The sequence below is a fragment of the Motacilla alba genome, chromosome 2 (assembly GCF_015832195.1).
Source record: "Motacilla alba alba isolate MOTALB_02 chromosome 2, Motacilla_alba_V1.0_pri, whole genome shotgun sequence".
NCBI classification, from domain to species: Eukaryota; Metazoa; Chordata; class Aves; order Passeriformes; family Motacillidae; genus Motacilla; species Motacilla alba.
Genome location: NC_052017.1, coordinates 124,775,590 through 124,802,886, shown reverse-complemented (window position 1 = coordinate 124,802,886; position 27,297 = coordinate 124,775,590). Strand labels below are relative to the sequence as shown.

General features: G+C 36.8%; 1 protein-coding gene across 14 annotated transcripts in view; it reads right to left on the bottom strand.

The window, feature by feature from the left end:
* Positions 1 to 1,966: 1,966 nt before the first annotated feature.
* Positions 1,967 to 27,297, bottom strand: part of RALYL (RALY RNA binding protein like) — a 370,447-nt gene continuing 345,116 nt past the window's right edge. For 12 of the 14 annotated variants that reach the window (XM_038127993.1, XM_038127994.1, XM_038127978.1 and 9 more), the window contains 3 exons: positions 23,493 to 23,606; positions 18,955 to 19,133; positions 1,967 to 2,941 (listed from right to left, as the gene is read on the bottom strand). In XM_038127993.1, coding sequence (XP_037983921.1) covers positions 2,924 to 2,941; positions 18,955 to 19,133; positions 23,493 to 23,606 — 311 coding nt within the window. In that variant the 3' untranslated portion in view covers positions 1,967 to 2,923. The remainder of the gene's footprint in view (positions 2,942 to 18,954; positions 19,134 to 23,492; positions 23,607 to 27,297) is intronic. The other 2 variants (XM_038127990.1, XM_038127992.1) reach the window with 1 other exon arrangement.

The window sequence follows — 27,297 nt, the reverse complement described above, 5'->3', positions numbered from 1 at the left end:
TTATAGTTATCTACATAGTTAAAGTACAGTGATTTTTCAGAACTAAAAATGGATCTACAGAGAAAATTAATGGGAACTGCAACAATATGTAATACAAGGGTTTACAAAAGTAAAAATATTTTTTCTTGATCCAAACTTTAAAGCTTTTTAGTAAACATTTTCCATTCATGCAGCTGCCCATGTTTGAAACAAACATCTGAAATACACAGAGCATATATATCTGTGTAGAAAATGAATTGGTTTGATTCAGGACTGTCTGTAAAGGATTTTACGACTGTTGACTGTCCAAACTGATTGACAAGATCTTTTATGTTTCCTATTCCTCCGTATTGCAAGGGAAGAGCAATGTTGAAAAATCCCACAATTGACAGAACTTATGTCAAACAAGTAACAGGTGATGGCAAACAACACCAAGCATACTGCATACATGGACAGGAGAGAACTATTAAGCTCTGTCAAAGCTACTGGCATCCTCTGGAGTGATTTTAAACAAACATGCCATTGAGAAACCTTACTAGTCGTACACTGAATGGGGTAACAATCTTCTGGTTTGCAAATGAAATTGTGCCTCATGGTGTCATCAGAGATGGTTTTTGTGTTCAAAATATATTCAGGACTTAAGCTGTGGTGAGAAACAGTGTCAACATTATGATTGTGCAATCATTTTTTTTGAGTTTATACTGTAAGGGTAATGATTGTAAAAAATGTGTAAAAATCTCAGAGTGCTTTCTGTGAGTGTTGGCTCATTTGGAATGGAGGTGTTGAAGAGACAATGTTTCTCACATCTAGTTTATTAACACTAATATCAGAACTGATCTCCTTGGATGATTTTCTGCATCTTTTAAGTCAGCCAACAGTTTATGTGATTTAAATGGTACAAATGCCCCTTGACCTGCTGAAGTTTGGAGTTCCTTTATTTTTAACTGTCAGCTGAAGACAGAAATCTCAAAATGGCAATTCTTTTTGCGTTTTTACAGTTAAAAATGTTGATAACCTATATTAAGAGATAGAAAATGGAGAAGTATTTCACCCTCTGATTTGACCTAACAGTTCACTTACAGGGAGTAATATTTTTTTTCCTGCACTTTTCTTGGAGAGTTAGCCCTGACAAATTCTGAAGGTGCAGTTCTTTATGCTCAGGTGTAACTACTTATACTAGTCTTTCCTTATTTAAGGAGCTGGGTACTACTCAGCACTTGTGTAAACCATGTAACTCCACATACAATAGACAAGCTAAATATAAGGTACACAAACGTAACTGAGAGTGCAATGTTACATAGCTACCTAGTGAAAAAAATTCTCACTCAGTAATAGGTAATTAAAATGTATGCTTTGCTTCCAAATTTTTGAAAAATATCAGTCCTTCGTTGTTGATGGTCCCCATGCCAGAAACCTGAGCAGAGACCTTGAGCTCCCACCAGCTTACACCCGCACTACTTGAGGTGAATCTCAGAAACTGCTTTTTAAAACAGAAATTTAAAGTTAGATCTTTTAAAAAGTCTCTCTGATACCTTTTGTTTCCTCCTGTTTTCAGCCTACAGAGAATGTTTGAAAGGGCAATGCAAGAGTTCATTTTTGTAGTGCTGGATGATCTGAAATAGCAAGTACCCCAGTCATGGGGCTCAGTGGTCAGGGCTTAATGCTGCAGATTGGGTTTGTGCTCCATTTGACTGTGTAATATACTTCCTAAATTAATGCCTCTCCCTCTTGGGAGGCTGTAGTTAATAAATAATTTATTTAGCCTGCAATCACTTTAAAGACATGTCTCTTTTTATATGAGTACCACTCACGTAAAATGTGGATGAATAAATACATATTCCTTGTTTCATGTCATCTGCAATGCTAAAGAGGTCCGACTTTGGGATGGTGAACAAGTTGGTACTTTTCTAGGGGAAGAAGTCCTTGTGCCTGTATGCTTTTTTACCTTTAATGTCTCAGTAACACAAAAGAAATAATGCATCCATTCTGTTTGAAAGGAAATATGATTTTTTAAGAAATTCTATACTGAGTTTCCCCCTATGTCTGTAATAATTAATTATTCCAACTTCAGGATTTAATGAGGGCCTTAGGAGTTTGTGGGTGGAAAGATTACTGCCAGAAAAGAACCCAAAAAGTAATAAGTAGGCTAACTCAGGCTGTCAGGTATTGGCAGACTATAAGTACTTTTTCTGGCTAGACAGGAGGCTGACTGACTTTCCATGGTAGCAACAAACTGCCTTTAAAGATTTGCAAGAACAGCTGTAACAACTGTCTGATGAATGGCATCACAGAGAGGACTTATCTGAAGAAGGGCATTTACAGGAGGATGCAATTTACAGTTTATCAAGGATTGCTGTCTTATTTTGACATTTTCACTTTTTAGAAGCTATTCTATTACCAAATGCAATTATTTCCAATGACAAATAAATTGAATAAAATAATGGAAAATACCATACAATGTATTTAACTATGGCACTGATAAAAATGGTCTTGTTTGAACTAAGTGGTAAACAAAGAAGTGCAATATCAACTGAGTCTAAATATGGTAAAACCGTAATATGTGCTAATCATAAAAATAGCTTTTAGAAATATACATTTGTATACAGTGTTTTCCACACCTGTTAAATACGTCCTTCATATTATTATGATACAGTACATTGGCCTTTAAGACATCAAAATTAAAAAAATAATACCAATAATTAGCCAGAGAAAACCACATTTACAATCTAAACCATAAAAATCTGACAATTGTACAGCTTAGAACATATAAGAAATGGAGTTTCTAATATTTGAACAATAATGTCCATTTTAATAAGTAAATTGAGTTTCATACAAATTGAGTCAAAGTTGTTGTCAGCCAGTAAGAAACTGCAGTTCTCAATTTTCTGTGGGGAAGTCAGAGTTTCTCTTCTCAGCCTTCAGGGGGTTCACACATGACATTTCATCACTTGATCTGTAGAAACTGAGAAATGAAATGTTTGCTTTAGTATGAAAGCTTAGAATTTCTTCCAGGAGAACCTCAAAAAGAAAGCAAGACAGCTGGGGAAAAGAGCCAAGAGGACTATGACTTGACTTTTTCACAAATCAAGCAAATATAAATGTCTATTATGCTTTCCCACCTTAAGCCATTGAAGGTTAAAAGAAGAATAGTGTTCCTGCAGCAGTGGACAGTCAGGACTGTACAACAGTCTTGAGTTGACTGCATGGCCCAAAATAATTACAGCAAATCAAGCAAGAGCTATTGAAGCTGAAGTATAGCTCCCCTCAATAATGCTATGCAAACAACTCCTGAATAATTTCTATTTTAGCAGCAGGAAATAGAATAGTGTATCTTGGCTGCTTTGCAATGAAATGCTTTATTTGCATAATAGCATTCAATCTAAATAAATTGCATGAAGAATTTTTTGCTTCAATCCCATCATGCTATTTATGTACCTTACTCCATTGGCTGTGTGCTCTCAGCAATGCCTACAGTTACCAGATGTATTTTTCCTCAGTAGCTTCCTTTTTACTTTGCCTATTTTGCTATTGTTTTTGTGTACCTGCCATAGGATATAACTGTATATCCTTTGATTTCTTTTGTTGCTTTATCAGCCACGCTGTGAAAACACAAAAGTCCAGTGTTAGCCAACACTTTTTAAGGTTCATTCTTCCAGCAGAGGCTGGAGGCAGGTTGCATCTAAATATCTGAGTCCTGCTATGTGACCCATTAATGCTAGCAGCTCCAAGTGAGCATTGAGTGATGCTGTAGGGGAGCATAAGGCACACCAGCTCCACCTACCCACAGGGAAACTGACAACACTTTCCTAATTGCATCTGTTTGGAAAACTGACAGTAGAAAATGTTAGCAGTGGTAAGTAGATGGTTTCTTTTTTTACAGTGAAATTTTCAACCCAAGTTTTTTTTTTTTTTTTTTTTTTTAATTTTGACCAGAAAAATATCTTTCGGCCAATCTTTTCTGCACTCTTTTTTGGGGGGGAAGGTGGAGTCTATCTTGTTTTATAACTGAAAAAGGAAACAGCTGATGAAACCTGGTGCACTTGTGATCAAAGGCTGAAAGGCTTCCAGATGTTCTTGTCAGCCTATTTCTACCTCCTTCAATGAAAAAACAAACAAACAAACAAACAAAAAACCCCCAAAACCTAAGCCAAACCAAACCAAGCCAAACCAAACCAAACAACAACAACAACAAAGATTAAAAAAAGAAGAAAAAAAAGAAAAAAAAAACTGTTAAAATTTCCATTTACTGAAAACCTGGTTTTCCAGAAAAATCCAAGTTGTTGCAGGACTGGGCTCCTGACCTTTGAAGAAGTCAGGCATCAGATTTCCCTTTCATTGCAAAGAGAACACCAGGTCTGTGGTTGTGGTCTTCACCAGTAACCAGGATTAGGGAGAAAAGCTCATGTGAGAGATCCCAGAATTTTCTTTTTTAAGTTAACCCAGAAACTATTATTCTCTACTTGCACAGAAAAAAAATCTTCAGGTCTCATATTTTAGTCTGATCCCTAGAGACTAGCTATAATAAAAAAGACCTTTAAATTCTTCCTTTAAGTCTGAGAGAGGCTTAATGGTTTTTAACTAGCTATTCATCTTAGAAGGAGTAAAAATAACAAAAAGAAAAAAAACCCACTGTACATCCTATTTGCTCCAAAGACAGTTCCTCTTTTCTACCCCTTTCTTCAACTATGCTTTGCCGTTCCATTGTGCCATTATAAGAAGGAACAATTATGAAAACAATAAGAGGCAGATTTTCAAGTTATTTATCAAAGCTTTTTTCCCTTGCCATAAACCTTTCAAAACTTTACCTATCACAGCACTAAAGAGCTTCATTAGATTACTATTGTGAAACATTAATGTTGCTAACCAAGTCACCAATGCTGCTTTGCCGTTGGTTGGAAACAGTGATAAAAATTTAGCAGCCCTGCCAGTCCAAAATATTCCTGTGTTCTTCCTTCAGTACGTGTATTTCTTATTTCCCTCTCACTACAAATAATGGTAAAATCTGAGAAGAAACATTAAAATCTGAAAGAGGCAAACTTTTATTTTCCCTGTAATGACAGGAATCCAGGGCTATGATTAATATAGAGTAATTCAATGCTAATTTCATTCTATTTCTTTCTTCTGAATAGTGTGCCATTTATCATCTGCCTTTATGGCAGTGCTGATGATATTAAAAAACCCTCATGATGACTAGTGGGCTTTTAAAAAATTTTTTCATTTCTTTCCCCTTATATATAAAAACATCTCCTGACACAACAAGGATGAACTGAATTACATTTAAGACAGTAATAAGGCTTTCATTTGATGTAGTTCTAACAGAAAACCACTTTAGAAAGTGTGATTTGGACATAATGCATTTTAAGAATTGAATAACTCAACTGAGCATATAGACTTGGCATCCGTAGACAATATCAAAGAAACTCTATATACTGTCCTAATTGCCATCATAATCTCTGAAAAAAAGATGGAGAGAGTTTATGGAATATTTATTGGTTCATTTTCCACCTGATATTATTTCTGCTGCTTTTTTCCCTATCTGCGTGGCTTTTTGAGCATGAGGTGTTGAAAACACTCTTCTTAGGCCTAACACTGTATTTCAGTCTTCCAAAAATGCTTTTGCTACTGTTTTTATAGTTCTAGTACAAACCTTCTGAAATTTTTGCCAAAATCAAATTCTACTAGATTAAATTAATTTTAACTATACACATTGTATATAACACTGGAAAGCCAACATTAAATAGTTTCCTTCTCACCCGATTTATGGGAAGAGCATTCTGGGTAAATGTACAGGAATAAATCTTACTGTATGGGACAGTAAATTCAGCATATGTTTTTGGGAGGAAATATTAGGAATGTGCTATGACTAAATGACACAAAAGGTTTACATGATTAAAATCTTACCTTGTTCAGAAAATGCATAAAGAAAAGACCCACAGAATATAGTTGTTACAGACTTCACGGTATGGTTCACCCCACAATAATTAGAAGCAATAAGAGCATCCAAAATATATGAAAGACATTCATCTGACAAAATGCACTTGTTTTTAGAAAATCCTTTGCTCTGAATGGCTTTTATGATAGCATTAATCTTAGAAACTCTCAGAAAATGCAGCTACAAAGAGGATGGATAGATGATGGTTCACATATACATGTGAACTTGAAACCCAAAGCCTCAAGTATCCTTCCTCTTACTCTCTTGTCTCTTTTCCCTCCATTCTCAGGACTGGAATTCTCATTTTTATAACTGTAATGGAGGCATCTGAAGCTACTGCTGACCACTGCTTGGTAAAATTGCACATCTATCTCTTGCAGGGTTCTCTTGAGTAGGAGACGATGCTTGACACCTTTCTAGGTTTCTGCTGGTGTCTGACTATGCTTTGACAGGAGGTTATATGACTGCCATACATCACTTTCTGCAAAACAACAGTAAGCCCCATTAAAATGCAGCAGGTACACTGTTCTTTCCCTTCCAACGCTGGCCCTCACACCTGTGCTTCCTCAAACTGCAATTGTAGCACAACTGCTTTCATTACATCTGATGTTCACTCCTAATACTGTTATCTGTATAACTGAGAATTCTGAATCCAGGTCTACAGATGCTGATCTGATGTCCTCGAGGATAGCATACCCTGTTTCATCTCTAATAATTTCTTTTGATTATGAAATGCACTTTCTGGAAAGCCAAAGAGATGAAAAATGGAATCTATCTGCAGAGCAGGCATAAAAAAAAAAAAAAAAAAAGCAGCCGCAAAACAAACACAAAAAAATAGCCAAAACTTAGTTAGCCATTATTGATCTAGATATTTATGTAAAATGAGAAAAATCATAATGCAGTACAGAAAGTAGTAATGCAAAATGCCATTCTTGTTTATTTCCTTTGTCTAACTCAAGGCAATATCCTCCTTTTCTCTTAAGCAGGCACTCACTCTGAGTGCAAAACACTGTAATTTATAATTGTAAGGTACCATGGGGACATGCACATTTGTTGGCTTTTACACAGCATTCTTCATAATCAATGGAAAACCACAAGGAACAAGCAGGGCTTACCAAGGAACACTGAATTTATATTAGCTGTCACGCTGATTTCACAGCTGTTTTCATTTGAGGTACACCTTGCACTTTGTCCCTTGATTTAAGCATCAAATCTCTAACTCAGTAACAGTCATAAGGGTGGTTTAGTTTAATGCCCCCAAATGTAATGTAAATGCTCAATTCAGTAGGTGTGAGCAGGGGAATGCAAATGTGTATCACACTTTTGCTGCTTTCAATTGTAACTTTTGTAAAACATGAAAAACAAAATGATGGCAGTAATGCAAAATTTTTTGTAGTGAACTAGTGATAGAATGTTCACTGCATTTAACAAATAGAGGGATTGTACTGTTTGATAAATATTAATAAAGGATAAATAAAAGAACCACTTGCACCTTCTTTAAACCCTTCTTCAACTGATGAAACCTAATCATTATGTTTTGGACTCTGTCAATCATACTTTAATTGCTAAAAACATTACAGAATCCTTTTTCTGTTCAGTGAACAGCTTAATTGCTTTGAAGTGCTAGAATTTGTGTGAGTACATGTGAGAATGATTACTTCAGTCATCAGTGAAAACAAACTTCTATCTTCTCTGTATTAAAATGCTCTGTTTCACTTGTTTGTCCAATAAAAATCAGCAGGAAGAATAAGATAGCTCTATCAGATACTGATTTTTCCCCTGGACCATCATCTTTTCTTTCTCAGAGTCCAGGCAGAATTGTGATAAATGCTTTTGGGCGTAGTGGTGGAGACAGGATCCAATATTTGGAGAGTGGTAGCGAGGACACACTGCAGTTGAGATGATGGTAATACAGTAATGTATCACTGCCTGGTGCTGTCCACAGAATTCCCTCAGCCCATACCAATGTGCCTTGAGGGACACTCAACACCTTATTGGGATCCAGTGCCAAATAAAGTAGAGTAAAAAATGTTACACCTTAGTTTATCCCTGCATGTGAGTGGATATTCATAGCAAATTCCCAGGGGTGTGGCTCTCATTGGAGATCCCTGGGTGTTTTCTGTTTCTTGGGATGGTGCCTGCTCCGTGAGAAGCAAGTCCAACTGAGTACTATCATGATTCATTGTAAGTTCTGTACTTTATCATCCTGAATGCTACAGAGGAAATGCTTTTAAGTTACAGGATGGTGTAAAAAAGCTGTAGACTAAAATTCCTACTGAATTAATCTCTGCTTACTGTGAGGAGTAGGAATTCTCTAGTGTGAGATTAGGTGGCCCAATTAGTATTAATGGTCATGACAAAAGTTCTTGTCCTTCTAATGACAAGGGTACAGTTTTGAGCACACAGTTTAATGCATAAAGGAACTACTAGAACTTGTACCCTGAGGCAGTTTAACATGTCTACATTTTAAAAGTGCGTTTTTAAAATAAATTAAAGTAGGAGCTTACAAGAAGAATTGCCTTAAAGTAATTATGCAGAAAGCACCTAATAAACTTTCTCACTATTGCTAAATTAGAGTTTAGATAGGTATCAAAAACCAAAGGGCATCCATTCCAGGCAAAATAATTGTAGGCAATGACAGGAATACATCTCCATGTATTGAGATGAGGAGTGTTCTGTCTAACCAATTGGAGATTTTTCAGGTACTTGGAGGCAGAAGTTTTACTCAACTGAACAGCCAGGTGGAGTGGCATAAAAAAACAGAAAAGAAATGGGAAGGAGAGAGTGCTGGAAGAACATATTGGAAGCATATAACATGAGACAGAGATACTGGGAAAGTCCAGAGTAAACCATAGGAAGCAGGAGTGGAATGAGACAAACAATGCAAAATGAATACTTAAATGGTGACAGAATAATGAATTAAGACAGTCAATTGAATATACAGGATGTAGAATTATATGCTTAAAACTGTCATCTGTGAAAGTCTTGTTATGGCAGTGTGATCCAGGTGGAAATGGCAATAAAAGATGGTCCTATTTAGAACAGTTTTTTATTTGTATTTTCCTTTGTAATTCTTATTTGAATGCACAGTGCACAGTAGTGCATAAAATTTTGGTTTTATGATGATTTCAAGACATTAATTTTAAAATAAAATTTACAAAGCAAAATGTTGGACTTGGGGTCAAGTTGTGGTCTGCAAATGGTACAGAATCTCATAATAGCTGAGAAAGGATTATTATAATCCTGCAAAGAGGAAGCAGAGAAGAATTTAGCCTTTCCATTCTTTATATATTTGGTCTGGAAAACACTTTGCTTCTTTTGAAAGACTACAGAACTATAGTGTAATTTTAGAAATCAATAGCAACAACAATTTGGAAACTTCAGACACACATAGCAGCATGACAAGCCAGGTAAGTTGGTATTTGATTAACTTCCAAATCTTCATTTTGGCAGACTGAGCTTGTCTTATTCTCACTGATTGCTTTTTTTTTTGTTGTTGTTGCTGAAATGGCAATTACAGTTCTATCACCTTCTAAATAACTTCCTTTTCTGAGGTATGTAAATGCCTATGTGTGGATAAATTCAATCTGCCTTTCATGTTTTGATATTAATCATGCAGAAAATCTTCTTAGTAACACATTTATATTTTCTAAAAAAAATGGAGACCTTTTGGAATAATTGGGTCACTAGCTGTAGTGGCTCTGCAATTTAAAAACATTTACAATTTCTGCCTTTTAATATGGAAAAATATCAATCTTTTGGCTTTTCAATGTTTGCACCTCTTTACTTGAGTGAAGGATTTCAACAGAAAAATGTTTCCTTTGAGGATTTCCCATTCTGCATTTTTGATGCTCAAGGTTACTGATAAAGCCTGTGAAATTAGTGTTTTCTTAGGGAACTAAAGCTATTTATTTTCAAAGACTGACACACCAGGAAAAATGTGTGATGCATGACATTTGCTCAATTTCAGTTAAATCTTAGAATTTGATGATTAAGCCGATAGACTCAAATCCATAGTACAGACCCAATGGCTATCCTGAGTTTTTCCAGAGGATTTCTGTGTCCCAGTGAATGCCTAGAAAGCACCAGTGTCCCCTTTCCCATCCACCACTTTCCCAGCACACCTTATACTGCTGCTTTGGTTTCTATACTAGGTTACTGTTCCCATGCTCATTCCCCCTATACACAGATGGGGACGGTTGGTTGTAAATGATGGGTGAGCAAAACCCAGTGCAGCACGTTCAGCAAGTCACCCAGACTTTACTGGAGTCAGCCAAAGTACAGGGAAGTAAAAGAAGGGCTGCTCCACCAGAATTAGTTAAAATTATTGGCAAAAATATTTATGGGTGGAAAATAAAATCAGTCTTCTTATTTAAAGTGTTGAGTTACTTTAATTTCTGATGTTTCTTTTTCAGCCATAAGGTACAGCAAAAAGTCTGTGATATTTTTTAGACGTCATCATCGTCCTCACCTGTAAAAGGATCCAGATTTGCCTCTAAGAGGTAGGTGTTTGGCTGTCCTTGTTTCTGCACTTCACTCAGAGGTTGACTCTGTGCTCATAAATTTTGGGCCAGCAAAATCTGTGGAGCTAATTTGGATCTACTTAAACTAAGTATAAATAATGATGCTACTAATACTGAATATTAAGGTCAACTAAATTCTATCAGAGAAGAGTTCATCTCATTTAGGCAAGTATTTTGTTTACATGTCTAAGAGAATTTTTGGCCTGATCTGACAGCATTGTTTACCTCTGATTAAATTCACTGATTGGTGTGTGGTTTTGTTTTGTTTTGAAGTTGGAGGCAAAGCAGGTGTTTTTGATGGAACCTGAGACATTAAAATTAAATATTTGCGGTCTCAAAATTATCAAACACCATGACTATCTTATTAAATGATGACTGAGACGGGTCAAGGAGATGTCAGGGTGCAATGAAAAAAGTAAAACAGATTCATTGAAGAATATATTGCCTGTTGTTCCACAGATATTTTTCTTTACTGGAAAGCGTTTAATTTTTATAAGTTTAAATAGCTGTGAATGCTCCTTTCTTACATGTCAAAGAAAGGCAGCTGTTGGTCTGACCTCAGAAAGAGGTGCTAATTCTACCTGCACATTCAGTCTTCTGAGACACATTGCCTACCACATGGACTCAGTGTCAAAGCTGAGAACAGGACCCAAAACTCCTGATCCCACATACTTTCCTTAAAAATGAGATAAATATAAGAGAAAACCCATTATTTTCAAGCTCTTTTTAATCAAATCCATAAGATTCTAATTCTGTAAATTAAGTATATTATTTGCATTACAATGTTTTAAAAGTTTCATGATTTCAAGTTTTGAGGATTTTTTAACTGGGAACTAAATGATGTAGAGCAGATTCAGAGGAATAGATCTGAATTCAATAAAATTATTTTGCTTATTTGTTTTACAAAAATGCAATTACAGACAAGAAAATCTAGTAGAAGGAGACACAAAATGCATGATAACATTGACTGCATTTTATGCAGATTCCCATGTGATATGTACAGGATAGGATTTAAATAACAATGGGAAAAACATTATGTAGTCAGTAATAAACCAGTTAAAACTCTGAACACCACTTAGGAAATCTTCCTCTGATAAATTGACTGCCAGGAAAAATGGGGAGGAGGGGCAATACCAAGGTCCTTCCAATGACTCATGTTAACACTGGGTGAAAAGCAAACACCTCTATTGTGCTACTGCATATATTAAAGATAACAAAAGGGCATGTCAGGAAGTTTCTTACAATTTTTGATTTCATGTCATGCTTTTAGTACTTTCTCCATTTTTTCAATCCCAAGTTATTAGATTTACTGCAGCTTTAGAAGGTACAAGGAATTAGTATCTGTCAGGTATGGTGCCCCTAATGACTTTCTTAAGTTGCTCAAGTACAAACATCTCACACTGATGTTTATCAAGTGAACACAGTCTTTTACCTATTCATTTGTCTTGGGAATGAAGAACATCATGTTTCCCTGACACTGAATGCAAGATTTCAATGAATGGTAAGCTCAATAGAAAAGAAAAAAATTTGTGTTATCTTAGTGATTTTTAAAGTAAGCTGCATAAGATTTCTGGTACAACATTGCTTCAGCCATTGCCATTAATTACAAGGTTTGTCTTTTATTTTCTAAGTAGTCCTGTACAAGTCCATTCAGAAAGCTGCAAGTTGTCAGAATAGCTACTGATCTTTTTGACAAGCCTAATCAGCTTAATTTGGTTGATAATAGAAGAGTCAGTCTTGTCTGTCCTGATGTTATGGACTGAAAAAACAGGCATCTAAATGGACAATGAAAAATCTAGTTTAATTACAAAGATAAATTAAGTACTAACAATACTATCGCACAGTCACGTATTTGATTAATCTTGTTACTTGAAACTGGGTTTAAACTACATTAAATGAATCAGACAAATTTTAGTTCTTTTTATGTAGATTTTATTTTACTTTCTGCTGAGTATTTTCATTGTTGAATTTCATACAAAATAATTAAAACAAGGAAAGTTTCAAAGTTTCATACAAATTTGCTAAATTTCACTTTAGCTACTTATAAGAGGGGTGTGATGCATACAATCAACCCCTTTACCAAACTAGTGGTAATTTGGTTCGGACTCTGAAGGAGGTAAAGGCCTGAGCCATAGCCCAGACAGCCAAGAACTCCTCTAGCTGCAGTCTGTTCTCTGAAGACCCACAAAGGCAATGAGTGGCCCTGGGAGCATTGTCGTAGGTGATGTTGGAACACCTTTCATGCAATTAACACATGAACAGCAGATAGCTTTTCAAAGTCTCTCTTATCAAGGAACAAAGAGAGTTGTGGGTGCAGGGAGTCCCATTGCATATAATTTGACTACAATCCAGCCACTTATTCCACAAATCTGACAGCCTAAATGGGCCTTCTTTGAGCTCTCCCAGCCAAGCAACCTGGCTGCTGGGTGGTGGCTTCCCCTTGAGCTGGGATGCCTCTCAAGGTTACTTCTTGAAGCAGACAGACCATTTACCAATGGCAGATGTTTGGGAAGTGACTGATATTATACAAAACCTTTTAGTATGGTAACTATGATTTATGCTTTGGCGGTTTTGAATCGTTGTTCAAATGACTGTGCTATACAGCACTACAGTGAACCTTGGCTAGTTACTCTTCTACAACGTCATATTAAAAACACTTTTGCTAATACCTTTGATAGTGTACCTGTAAGCATCTAAATCACCCATCTGTGAAAAGAGGGAAATGTTTTTGATGAGCTTTAGCCACAGTGCTAGTTGGTTCCATTGATTTAAATGGTAATGGCATCAATTTCTACAAGAAATATAGCTATTATTATATCATAATGGTTTTACTTTGCATTATGAAAATAAGTGCAGCAAGAGGATTATCCTGAGTTTTATGTCTGTGGCAGTTTCTTGTATTAATATTTGAAACATTCTCTATCAGATGTTAGAAACAAATTTGATAGACTGAAAACATGCAGTGTGGAAGTGGAGAAAAGGACAAGAGTAAGAAATCAAATACCTTTGAGAGGTAAATACAACTAAAATATACTTAATAGAAAGGGAACTATAAATGTTGTTGAAATAACTGCTATAAATCTACAGTGCAACCAGAACTGGGCTTTTCATAGTCTTTGTATCTTTTGTTCTAAAATAATTTAATAAAAATTCCTCTTACAACATCTCATGAAATTTGACTCATTATTGTGGAAATCCCGTCTAATAAGGCTTGTCTGGCTTCATTACTTGTAGCACAGCTACACCAGCATAGAAACAATGCTGTGATTGTGAATATATCCTTCAAATTCCAACCAAGCAGTAACCAACGTCTGCTCTGAGTAATGACACCATAAATCTACTGTATTTGCCTCATATACTCTACCAGAAAACAGTTTGCTGTACTGAATACTCAACTACTGGACCACTACCATGCTATTACTATTATAGTTATTTACTATGAAAGGCTGACAGTTTGATAGGAACCATTATTCTCGGGCAATGTAATACATATATGAGTGCTTGTGTATAATTCATTACAGTTAATTATTTTTTTGGTATTTTATTAACCATTGGCTAAAAGTATTTTGTGGTTTTTTTCCCAAATCTATAATGCTTCAGGCTTTCAGTGAAGTAACTTGTAGCTACCTGTTTTATTTACAAGGGGGCTGCAATGACTTGATCAGTGCTTCCTCAATGATTGATTAGCACTCTTTGAAACAAGTTCAGAGAAGATATATGGAATGTTCTGAGTCTGCACTGGGTTGTCTATGTGCTAAATCAGCAGAATTAGGGAACCACCAAGCATGCTCATTCCGAAATATTCTTCCTTCAATCTTTCAGCCAGGCCACACAATATTAATGCTATTTCTATTAGGAAGGAACTTGTTGTTGAGGAATTGAGGACAAGCTGCTTCTCAAATATTGTAATGTGTTGGACTGGGTTGCAAATATCACTTTTCTGTTCCCCCTGTGCAGCCACAGGGGTAAGAAAAGATTTGTTTTCCTTCCCACTACTTAAAATTTAAAGGCATGGCAGACACACAAGACCTGCTTGATATCGCTGGAGATTTGTGTTTGGGTAATTTGTGACCCATTTGTGATTTTTGTGTGAACTTAATTTAGTAAACATAAAGATTTTTCTTCATGAGAGCCCATTTTACATAAAATAGGATGGGTGTGTTGTCTTCGTCATAACACTGTTGAGGGACAATTTAAATTAAAAGGCATGCACTAGGAAGGAACACAGGAATTTTAAGTTCACTGCTACTAGAAACTGTCCAATGTTAGGAACATTGAATGAAAAGAAAAATTCAGCAATGAATTACATTGAATGAAAGTCTGGAAAGTCTGAATTATGGGTCCAGTAAAGTCTGGGATAACCAACTACTTGTTTTTTTTACCTAAAAGGAGCAGAGGAAATAGACCTGAAGTTTTCAATCCTTCTCACTACCTCTGATGGTCAGTTAAGTGACATGAATTGTAAAGTAAGCTCAGGAGCTACATAATAAACCAGGGACTATTTTATATATATATAAAACTACAAAGTATGCATGCCCTCGTACAGGCAGGCGGGAGTGAGAGGCCATGTGAGAGCATGTGGATGAAAGCTTATGGTGGACTTCACTGAGCAGCTTGAAGCCACCTCTTTAACATATTCATATGTTGATGGATCATGTTTCTGAGATCACTTTTTAAAGAACTCTTCAGTATAGAAATGCAGCAAAGTTCTTTGGGAATTTTTCTCAGGAGATCCTTCACGCCGGAGTGTCTGAAACATTGGAGAAATTTACAGAGAGACACTTTTGGGCAAATAGTACAAAAGAGAATTTCTCAAGAGGTGGTGTTTGATGATTGCAGCAGGTGCCTTAAATGCATCATGTCTGAAATTGGAGTTCAGATGGGCAATCAAGTTACTGCTGCACAAACTTCTTCACACTTTAGCTGAGCCATAATGACTGTTTGTGGGCATGTCTTTAGTAATTGAAAATTACAATGCAAGGTTGAACAACATCCTGTTCTGTATGGTGGAGGAAAAAGGTGTGCAGCTGTTGAGTGTGGAGTTGTTTTGTGTGTGCAGCAGGGCAGACAACTGAAGGGTTCTTAAATCCATGGCTGAATTAACTCAGACTGTGTCTTTCTTTACAGTTGATCTAGGCTGAAAGCAGGTATGAGGACAGCTGCCATCACTCAGTTAATGTGCAGTAACCTGTTCCTTCAAATAGACAGTGTGTGAATTTAAAGAACTGATCCTACCACCTAAACCCACAGCATACATCCTGCGTAGTTGCTTCCTTTGCAAGTTAGAATTAGAAATAAAGAAAGAAATGTATTTTTGAGTCCTCTGCTAAAAAGATGGAGACCCACATATATGGATTCAGAGGCTTCACTGTGGCAGCACCTGGACTCTGGCAGTGGGTGTGACCTTTTTGAATAACTTCCTTTCAGCAGGTTTTGGAAAATGACCTGGCAGAAGATTTACAGATAAATCTGAAGAACTCACTAGAGGTTAAGATCTAAATTTAAGTAATTTCCCTGTTTCCCTCTATTAATATTTTTCATACTAGTGGACTCACAATTAAATTTTCGTGCTGAACTGATTTCAGGGCATTAGCTTTGCCCATTTAAATATTTTTCTGTTTCCTCTGCTGGTCTTAATGGTGGAAGAAAGTATTTTCTTAAACATTGTCTTAAATTCCCTTAGCTCTATATTTGGAAAACATTATAGATTTCATTTTAAAAAAAGCCTTTTGGAGGATTTTTTTTTAAATTCCAAGTCCAATGTTATTAGTTTACACAAAATAGTAATGTTTTTCTTATGTGAAAAGTTTTTCTTACTCTTGTCACATTTAACATGTTTAATTCTTAACCTTTCTTTTGTTTTCTCAAAAGATTTGTATCTACTTTCATTCCAAAATTACATATTTGCTCTTAGTCAGCTTTATTTCCTAAATAATTTAGCTTTTATAAAACAGAATAACAACATCTCTTAGGACTTGCTTTATAACAAGCTTATATATCTACTTTACTTTTGAAAAGACAGAGGACAATTTCAGATAAGAGGGCACAGAATAGGTAGAAGCAGACTGAATTGCCAAGTATTTCTACAGGGGTATTCACTATATATTTGGTAATATTCTTACTGTCTTTCCCTTTACAGAGCTATCAATGATTGGAGTAGGAACTAAATCTTACAGGAATTGGCCAGTATATCTACATAAATATATGTCAGTATAAAACACTCTAAATTAAAATATGCATCAAAAACTACCATCTTCATATTATAAGTACAGGCTGATACTGCTGACTGGATAAAAAAATTGTAGAGGAAATATACATATTTCAATTTATAATTGCCTTTCTGTGGAAAACACCCATGCCCTGAGATTTCTTTGAAGCAATCCTTTGCTGGGCAATCCTTTATCCTATCCATTGCAATTTTGCATTCTCTAATCTCCCTCAGCTTTGCAAAAGAGGAAAGTGTTATTATCACATTGCAGCAGGCAGGAAAACGAAGGTGAAGTAACCTCTTCCAAAACTTGATGGAAATGGCAAGAGAGGATGAAAGGGACAAGGATCTTACATCAGTGACCATCTTAGTTGTAAGCTTTAAAGTCCACAGTACTGCCAGCTTCTCAGCTTGTGAGTCCCAGCCTTTGGGAAGGTGGAAGGCATGAGGCTGACTGGCTCCACTGCTCTGGCATTGCACCAGGCTGCACCTGACTGAGGGGATGCATAGAAGTCCCCTTCCTTGGCTTTTCCTTGCTACCATCATGTTGGGATAGGGGGGATTCCACTCATGCCAGGATGCAATGCAGAGGACACCACTCTCCACATGCAGTGAGCTGCCTCCTCCCAGCACTCATGCACTTAGTGATGACAGGCAGAGAAACTGGAGCTGGTTCTCCACCCCACCTTAGATGCATGTGTCAGACCTATGAGCTGTCTTTGGAGCTATGTCTGCACTGCACTGCTCTTCAACTGGTTCCATAACATGAATCTTGGAAAGGCCTTTTAACTTGGAAGTAGAGGTGTGCAAATGTGGCTGTGCCAGTTCCAGACTTTCACTGCTAATGAATTCTGCCTGTGCTGCTTGCTTTATAGAGTCTTTCCTGCTGAGGCCTCTGATAGATGAAAAGTTCTTCTATGTTTTGTGTTGTATAGTGTTGATATATGCTAAGTGTGTTGAATCCACAGGGTGAAATGACAGCATTGAGCAATCAGAGTCTAATGCACTGTATGTTAACATCCCCACTTAGTTGTCTGTAATGGGGAGTCTGGTGCCTAATTAGTGCAAAACCCACAATTCTTCTTGAACTCTGGTCACCCTTATTGCTAAAATCACTTCAGCTGGTCAGGTATTAGCTGTGGTGGGAGATTATATTTACAAGTATTTCTTAATTACAAAATTTCAACTCCCTACGAATTCAGAGTGGTAGTTTCTTACAGACATCCCTTATATCGGAAGAGGAGAACTTGTCTCTTTAAGAAAAAGGGATAATGTCGTCTGTTCTCCATTGCATGTGAAAAGATGAAGGAATTCAGGTTTTAGTAGCTTCTTCCAGGAATAATGCTACTCAGGATATAGAAATTCAAATTTTGGGCTGGCTAACGGGACACAAGCCTGAAAAAATTACAAGTAGGTTTAAATTGCTTTTGCAGTAAGCAGTACAAACCACTGGTTATTCACATGCCCTGTTACTCCAGACTTGCTGTTGATTCTGCTGGGTCCCTTGCTAACTGACTTCTGCTGCTTCACTAAAAGATTTTTACTGTACACACATGATTAAATATTTTTTAAATGCAAGCAATGACAATGAGCAACAAAAGTTCTTTCAGCTCAAAGCAGAATAAGAAAACCAGGAAGGACGGGAGAGTATTATAAAGGCTAAACCACTGTTACTGTTCCATTCTTATTAGGAATGCATAGAAAGGTATAAATCTCACTTTCCAAATATTTCTTAATGTTGCTCTAGAAGAACTTAGGAGTTTAGTGTCATAATGGAGTTAAATTAAATGCTTTTATTTCAGGAAAGGTGCAGCTGAAAACCCAAACATTTCTTAATAAAAAATCCTTCCATCAAAAAAATCTGTATCTGCCAATACAGCCCGCAGAGTATACACATGGAAGATAGACACTCGGGACTGTGGAAAGCATGTGTTTAATAATGAAAAAGTTCACCATTTTGGAATCTTATTTAATTTTGAAAAGCAGCAGTTTAAAGAAAAAGAAAAAAACCAAAAAAAAAAAAAAAAAAGCACTCTACACTTTTACATGTGTAAAATAATAAATGTAAACCAATTTAAACTACATTTTATTTCCTTCCTAAAATCACCAAATGTAGTAAAATATATTTTTTTGTTTCTCCTCAGAGGTTCCTATGCTTAATTGATATTACTGTGTATGAGGAGTATAGGTCTGGGCACTAGTTACAGAACATCACAGTGCTGCTCTGAGCTTATTTTGTTAATCCAGACTGTTGGTTCTCTGTGGTTACTTGTAGGAACCATATAGACAGACAGGTCATGATTATTCCTTACCAGCTCATTGCTGCCATCCTCATCAAAATCCTCCTCTATCCCATCAGTCATATCTTCTCCATCCCCATCTGCATCTGGCCCTCCTTCAATTGGCTCTTCCGTAGAGTTATCTGCATTCTCTGATATGCATTCCTCTTGAATCAAATCAGCATTATCTTCCATTTGTTTCTTTTGGGCTTCTGTAAGGAAAACATACTCTATGGAGATTCAGTAACCTTTCCTATTGGTGGCAAAGGAAAGTCCTCTACAGAAGAAACCTAAGCTTCCATCTCCGGATGAGCTAGATTTGTAAAATCTCTGTGATAATCTCTCATTATCACAGAGATTTTTATTCTCTGTGATAATGTCTACCAGGCAAATATGGCCGAAAACTTTTCTTTCAAAAATTAGTGCATAAATAAATCACAATATCAATATGATCATCTACCCCATTTATGCAGTGGATGAAGGCTTGATTTACCAATAGATCCAGCTTTTTTGATTTTCTGTACTTGACTTTGCCTTGGAATCCAATTGGCATAGTCATCAGATGTTTTTCACGTGCAGCCAATGAGAAGTACATAAACATCTATACTCTGAGAAGCAGGAGGCTGTTAATTGCCAATAAATGAGCAATAATTTGTGTGAATTTCTTGTGAATATATCTTAACAGCTGTACAGGTGATCAACAAATACTTTTAGGCAGGTAAACATGTTTTTATGGAGTAAACTATCTGTTACTCCTCATTGGTATAATGTGCTGAAATAACTGGAGAACGTCCCCCTCCAATCAAATATTGGCTTCCTATATTTTCTGCCAAGTGGTGAAAGGAAAGACCATTTCCATGGAGGCCTGAAGAATCTGTTCTGGTTGATTTCATGAGGGTAGCTGCATTGTTGTGACTAGGTATTGGGAAACTCCTGGATATGCTGAGGAATTTCATCCAAGCAGCAGAAATCCAGAGGAAGATTGATGGAAGACTGACAGAGACAGACTGGCTAGAAGAGTGTTTGGAGCGATCAGAGTCCTATTTCTATGCATGTCAGGAACTTATATGAAACACTTTATGTACTCAGAATGAATCAGGCCAGAGAGTTTCTTGCATGCAGCTAGAAAAATAATGTCTTTTCAGTCGGAAGGTGATCAATGACAGAATTTCTAGAACAAAATATTTCTTCCTTTATAAGGCTGACTGCTCTGTAACACTAGTAGTTCATTACCTATCTTGTAGGACAACCAATGAATTGAGTGTTGCCTTGAAGCTCTATATTTTTGAAACTCTATTATTTTTTTACCGTAAGTTATTACCAGCTACACATACAATTTCAATCTGATGGCATTATTCTGTTCCATAGTCTTAAACCAAGACATTTGTTTTACCTTTTGATTGTGCACATTTATTTTGCTACTTACATTCATCTCTTTAGTCTTCATTTGTCTTTTGTCCCTCATTTTCAACTTCGCTTACTGAAGAAACAGAAAAATTAAGCTTTCCTCCCTCAGTCACCTAATGTCTTCAGAAAGATTCTTAAAGACTACAAAGTCATCTTAGACCCCTGCTTTGACAGTACTGTAGTCATATATATTAGCAGAAGATTCAGCCCATGGAGCCTTATCTTCTATTGGTAAGGTGCTCCGTACAATGCCATGCTAGTTAAAAGTGATTGTGTTACTTGCCTTATGCACAAAGAAATATGGATTGAATCATCTATGCCTTCTATGTCTGGCCCTACCACTTCCTGTCTTAAGTCACGTCTGAGGTCACTCAGCTCTGCCAATGAAACCTGAATCAATTTTGGTTAAGGCTTTTAAAAACAAGGTTTCTGAATTGATAGACAATACATTTAAATGGGAACCTTTCTAAGATACAGCTGCTAAAAAATTAGGTCACTTACTTAATTGTCTTAATGAAAACATAGACTGGGTTCTTTAGAGAAGGCTAAAATAGTGTCTTAGTACCCATCTCTTTTGGGCTTTTCTGAGAGGCTGGAGTACAAACTCAAGTACTTAACTTTGAGCCTAATTAAAGCCTAATCTCTAATATTACAGGAAGAGTAATCTCTAAATTTTTTTTTTTTTTTTTGCGTGTCAGAACAGCTTATTCCCAGCTTCCCGGTTCAGATTTTTGCAAACAAAGGAGCTGTTTCTACAGTTTTCCTACGTACAGGAAATCCTATTTTCTATATTCTTCCTATTGGACAGGTTAGGGGTTGATAATAGAAAAAGCTAGAACATCAGCTTTTACTGCAAGGAGAGTTTTCATGCAGCTGTAGAGCAGTAACCAATATATCAATATATGCACTGAGCTTGTCCAGCCTGTAACATCACATTCCCCCAGATGTAACAAATTTTAGGATTAAAAATTAAATATTCTTCAGGAGAGCAAGTCAAACTTAGAAAACAAAAATAACAAGATGATGGCTTGATTTTTGCTTTGTGCAATTGAGAAACAGATCCTCTCTCTGATCCCAGTCTTAATGAGGCCACACCTTCTGGCAGAGGAAAATAAGAAATAACATTGCCAAATCATAGAGAAGGAACAAAATCATCTCATCATCTCCCATCTGACACTCTAAATGAAATAGTTCAACTACTGATGTAGCTCACACAAATCCTTTTGGATCTGCAGACTAATAATCCAGGCTGCATAGCCCTCTTCATCATCTGAGGAAACTTAAATGGGGTTTCATGCTTACTGGTATCTTTGAGGTGTTTTTCTTCTCACATGCTCCAATGAGAGGCAAAGAATATGAGGGATGGATTCTGCACCAGATGTTTTAAGACATCAATATTTTGAAAAAAAATTTAATATCTGAGGATATTAATTGCATGTCTTCAGAAGCCATAAGACTGTGACTCAATACAAATCAACATTTTTCTTTTTGACCTGATTTCTATTTAAATGAGACCACTGCAGTCCTTTAGCAAAAGTGAAAATTCAATATCAAAGTACAATGATCTGCAGATTGTTTTGCATAGTAATGGATTTTTTATAAAAACTCCCCAAGGTAGCACAATCAAGAGTATTTTAGTGCACAAGTGATTCAATGGAGTGCCTTGCAATTATGTCTTCACCAATTATACCAACTTTTATCCAACTTGCATAAAGTACAAAATAGAACCTAATGAATACATATCGTGCACAGATCTGAAAGAGATAATCACATTCTCTACTAAACCTTAGACTTGAAAAAAGCCCTCAACTTTTTGAGATAAACTGTAACAGCTGGGGTCCTTGTCTGTCGACTTAGAAAATGATTGTAAGGAAAAGGTAGGCTATTTTTCAAAAACATTTTTTTTTTTTAAAGCTACTTGGGAACAGGCGACATCCATATCTAAATTGCTATCTTGACTGTGTCAGGTTTGTAACCCTAAACCACTAATTCCAAGTAATGTTTTAGACAGTCTTGGTGGAATTCTCTTTGTGTGTCCTGACAGGTTTTTGCCTTCATGCAACTGACTGCTGTCCAGACACCCAGGCAGTTGTGGGTTCTCAGCCAGAATGTCTTTCACACATTTCATGCAAAATTCAGAAAAAGGTTTTATCACAGAATGGAGGGGTGAAAAAAAAAATCGAGTTTTTCGTGAGATAAGGCATCCATTTTCCTGCTGACTGTCACAAAATCAACTTAGTAATATAAAGCTCCTGTAAAAATATATATGTGATCTAAAAGGAAATAGCAAAGAAAATGTCATAGACTGGCATAAGAACTGAGTTTGTTTTTTATATATACCATGGTGAAAAGACAACCCTATAACTCTCAGGATGACTTTAAAAGTGCAGCATCTAACAAAATGAATAATGCACTAACTTAATTAAATTATGTAGTAGTATTGGATTTTTTTCATTCCTAAGGTTTGACTAAAAACAAAACCTTTTAAGCCAGAAAAAAAGCTAAACTGGAGCTGTAACCAGTTTTATGAAGAGGCCCAAACTTCACTCAATAAGTGAAGTTGGAAAGTATCTCTGGGCTCTCAAGTCCAATCCCTCTTCGAACCAGGGACAAACTCAAATTTTAGCCCAGGTCTATGGGTCCTGAACCCAATGAGTTTTGAATGTTTCCAAGGATGGAGCCTGTATGGTCTCTCTGGTCAACTCACTGCACTGCTTAATTGTATCTCTGTTCCTTATAACAAACATAATTTTTTTCCTTGCTTCAGCTTGTGACTATTACCTACTGCTTATTGCCCAGGCAATAATTCTTGATATACACCACCTATTAATATATAATGTGCCTAACACCAGCATGCCCATGGTCAAAAACTTCTAGTTTAATTCTGCTCAGTCAGTTTTTTAGTGATGTCTTGTTTCCAGAACAACTAGAAAGATTATTTTTTCCTACTACACCATAAAAAATTATTCTTAAGTGATCATGCATGTTCTATGAAGAATATTAATCTATTCTCCCAACAGTTCTACCTGAGAGTTGATTTACCTTGCTTCAGGCCTCCACTAAGTACCAAAATTTTAGAAAGCTTCTGTTCTCTTTGGTCTGTCTGCTTGACTGGTAACAAGGTTCTAATTTAATTCATTTCATTAAAAATGGCTTTTACCTACCTGCTTCAGCTTTTTGCTGCTTTTCAATCTTTTCCAGTCTCCCTAACAAGGAGTCAATTTTTGTTTTGATTTGAGTTAATTCTTTCTTGATTGTTTGCAACTCATCTGATTTCACTGTGGAAAGAGAGCAAAATGCAAAATATGAAATAAACTATACTTGTGGTAACATTTCCCCCCAAGCAAAAAATTTTTTTTTTTTCTTTTCTGTCTAGTAGAAATACTACTCTCTCATTTCTGTCAATATTTTCAGAGATTTAGCTTTTAAAATTAACATTGTTAAAAATGCAGAATCCTAGAAACCTAGAAAATCCTGGAAACACGATTCTAAGCCTTATTGGCAAGAGTCTATGAAAGGTGTGTTGCTCAGTAATAGTAATTCCAAGAAAAACATCTCAAAAATATCTTCCTAAATCCACATAATTTTTACTTAAAAACAGCCTATAGTGAAAGAATAATTAAAATATGATAGACACCTCACAATCTTGCAATGTTATTTTGCGGGACTCTTTTGTAATAATATTGACAATAATAAATAGATCCCTTACAGTATGTATTTGTCAGCAAGAGTGAATGGTAATATAAGTGTTAGGGCAGCCAGGAATGCAAGGTTGTGTTCCAGTCAAAAACTCATTGCAAGAGGTGTCATGTTTTGTTGCTTCAAAAGCTTTCAGTTCAGTTTCAGTTGGCAATTTCTTATACTTTTTCCAGCTATGGAAAATACATGAAAATATTTCATTTTATGATCACATCCAAGGACATGAAGGCATCACCCATAAATTATTAGCTGAAGTTTCCAAATCTTTATTGCACTGCTTTGCTCTTCATTTTTGTTTATTAATGTACTCCCATTGTCTAACCTAAGAAGGAGTAACTACTTTGGAGATGTTTTGGCTTCAAAGGAAACAGTGCTGCAGCCCTCATAAATTATCTAATTATTTTGGCATTATCAAAACATGTGTTTTAGGCTCAAGAAGGTGGCCCAAACAAATACACTTGCCCTGCTTGTACTAGGATATTATGTGGAAAAGATCAAAAGGAGAAAATGGCAACCCTATGCTAGCATGGGAGAATAAAGCCATTTGTAAAGGAACAGAGTTGGCAACATAGCTTTCACTGTTACAGCCCTTATTAGGAAGAAATGGACCATCCCCATGAGGGACTGGCAGTGGAAGAACACTGAGCTGTGTTACTCATCCACCACTGTTGTAGGAGGATGTGCATTGATTTGGTGTGCGTATCGAGAGCATGGATACACACAACAAAGAGGGTCTTTATCGAGCCTGGGAAAAGGGATGTTCTGCTATGAAGAAGAACATATTCTCTTTCTGTCAAAAGTGTTTTCTGGCTGCATCTTGCTGCATCAGTCCTGTTCATTGATGACATTGGCCATGTCTGTTACCATGGGTGTCTCAGGTAATTTGTATTGGGAAATCAATCTTATGATGAAGAGTGAAGACAAGCTATTGCCTGCTTCAGTGATAGTTGATGAGTAGGTGTTTGCTTCAAATTAGCCTTATTCCAAACTTGAAGCATATTCACTGAGGCTGAAACCAAAGATTTTTATCTTAGAGTTTGGGCCATGTGCATTATAGTATAATATATCAGCTAAAGGCAGTAGGTTGGATATTCAGTAATGTACTTGTTTAATCGTGCTCATATTGAGAAATTGCATTGTCTCACAGTATAGGCTGAAACCTCTGATCTCACATGGAATGAACAGAAGGACTTAAAGAAAAAAGTGTAAAACTAACCTTTGTGCTAGACTCTTATACACTATATGGTATTTGATGGAATTATTTTGTGTATTTATAGAATAAGGGTTTAAAATACTCTTAGAGAAATAACAGGTCAGTCTCCAATCCCACAGATCTGAAACAAACTGTTAAGAGTCTGATAACTACATATTTAGAAGGTTACTGATTCTCCAGGAACAGTGTCTGGTTCATGTTGGAGTAGCAAGGTAGCTCAGAATCCAGGGTGAAATGGTGTGAACTGCTCCAGTGGGGAATGCTAAGTGCTGGCATCAACCCACTATGAAGCCTGTTGGCAACACATTCCATGCAGTCAAACTGTTGTGTCAGGGGTGCTCCCTTGACTGGCAAACTGCAGGCTGGCCAGGCCCAAAAGGTCAGACCCAGAAGTGACACTGCAAGGACCGAATGATATTTGTTTCCAGTCTACTAAGCAAAGCAGAAAACATTTACACTTCTGAGTTTGACAAGGAAACATGCTTGTGCCTAGCGCTGCTGTTGAGCTCAGGTCTGCTGCACAGGGGCTTCCATGTGATGTCTCCAGAAGAAGATGGCCCCAGAAGACAACAATGAAGATTCATGGAACAAACCCCAGTGAAAAAGGAAAAGGGGAAGCTGGGCAACAGATGACTGAACATGAGCCAGTGTGTGGCTAGGTGGCCAAGATGGCCAATGGCATCCTGGCCTGTGTCAGCAACAGTGTGGCTGGCCTGACCAGGGCAGTCATTGTCCCCCTGTACTGAGCACTGGTGTGACATTTTGAGTGCTGTGTCCAGGTCTAAGCACCTCAGTTGAAGAAAGACTGAAGGGCTGGAGAGTCTCCAGAGAAGGAAAATGAGGGCAATGAGGCTGGTGAAAAGTCTAGGAGGTAATTCATATGAGAGTGTTTGAGGGAGATGGGGTTCTTTTGCCTGGAGAAAAGAAGGCTCCGGGGAGGCCTTATCACTCTGTACAACAAACTGAAAGGAAGTTTTAGGTAGGTGGGAGGTGTCCACTTCTCCCAGATAACTAGTGATAGGGCAAGAGGACATAGCCTCAAGCTGCACCTGGGGAGGTTCAGGTTGGATGTTAGAAGTAATTTCTTTATGGAAATGGTTGTTAAACTTTGGAAATGACTGCCTAGGGAGTCACCATCCCTAGAGGTGTTCAAGAAACCACTATCTGATATTAATGCTATGGTCTGGTTGACGAGGTAGTGAGCAGTTAAAGGCTGAACTGGACAATCTGGAGGTCTTTTCCAATCTAAATGATTCTATAATTCCATGATCATAGAGTCATTTCCTTCAAGTTAACACTAAAAAGGACTGAAAGAAAAAAGAAAAAAATCTCAACCAGTCTGCACAAGTGCCAAACTTTCATTCTGTTTCCAATATTGTGATGGTGTAATTATTTGAACTGCTTATTGTTTTACCTTGCAGAGGATTGCACAAGTCTTCAAAATTATTCTCCTTGAGAAATTCCACTCTGAATTATAACGTAGTGGGTATTTTTGTAGTAAGCTACAACTACTAAAGACAAATTATGAAGGATTCTGATGAAAAGTAAGTTGAGCATGAGCCAGATGTTTTCCTTGTCACAGTTCAACTTCATCCAGCAACTGAGAACCACATGGTTGCTCTCTTCCCTCCAACACCCAAAAGGATGGGGGGGATGAAAATAAGGAGGGTAAAAATGAGAAAACTCATTGGTTGAGATAAGAACAACTTATTAATTGAAATACAATATACTGATGATAATAATAGTAATAGTAACAACAACAACAACAACAATAATAATAATAATAATAATAATGAAAAGGAAAACAACAGAGAAATAAAAAGTCCAAGAAATAAAAGCAATGCAAATGAAAACACCAACAGATGCCCTGCACAAGCCCTGGCCAACCTTCCCCTTAATTTATTGTTGAAGCTGATACCATGACCTGGAACATCCCTTTGGCCATCTAGGGTGACCTGTCCCAGGTGTGTCCCCTCCCAGTTCCTTGTGCATGCCCTATCTTGTTCACTGGTGTCATCAACACTGTTTCTAGCACAAATTCAAAGCACAGTCCCATA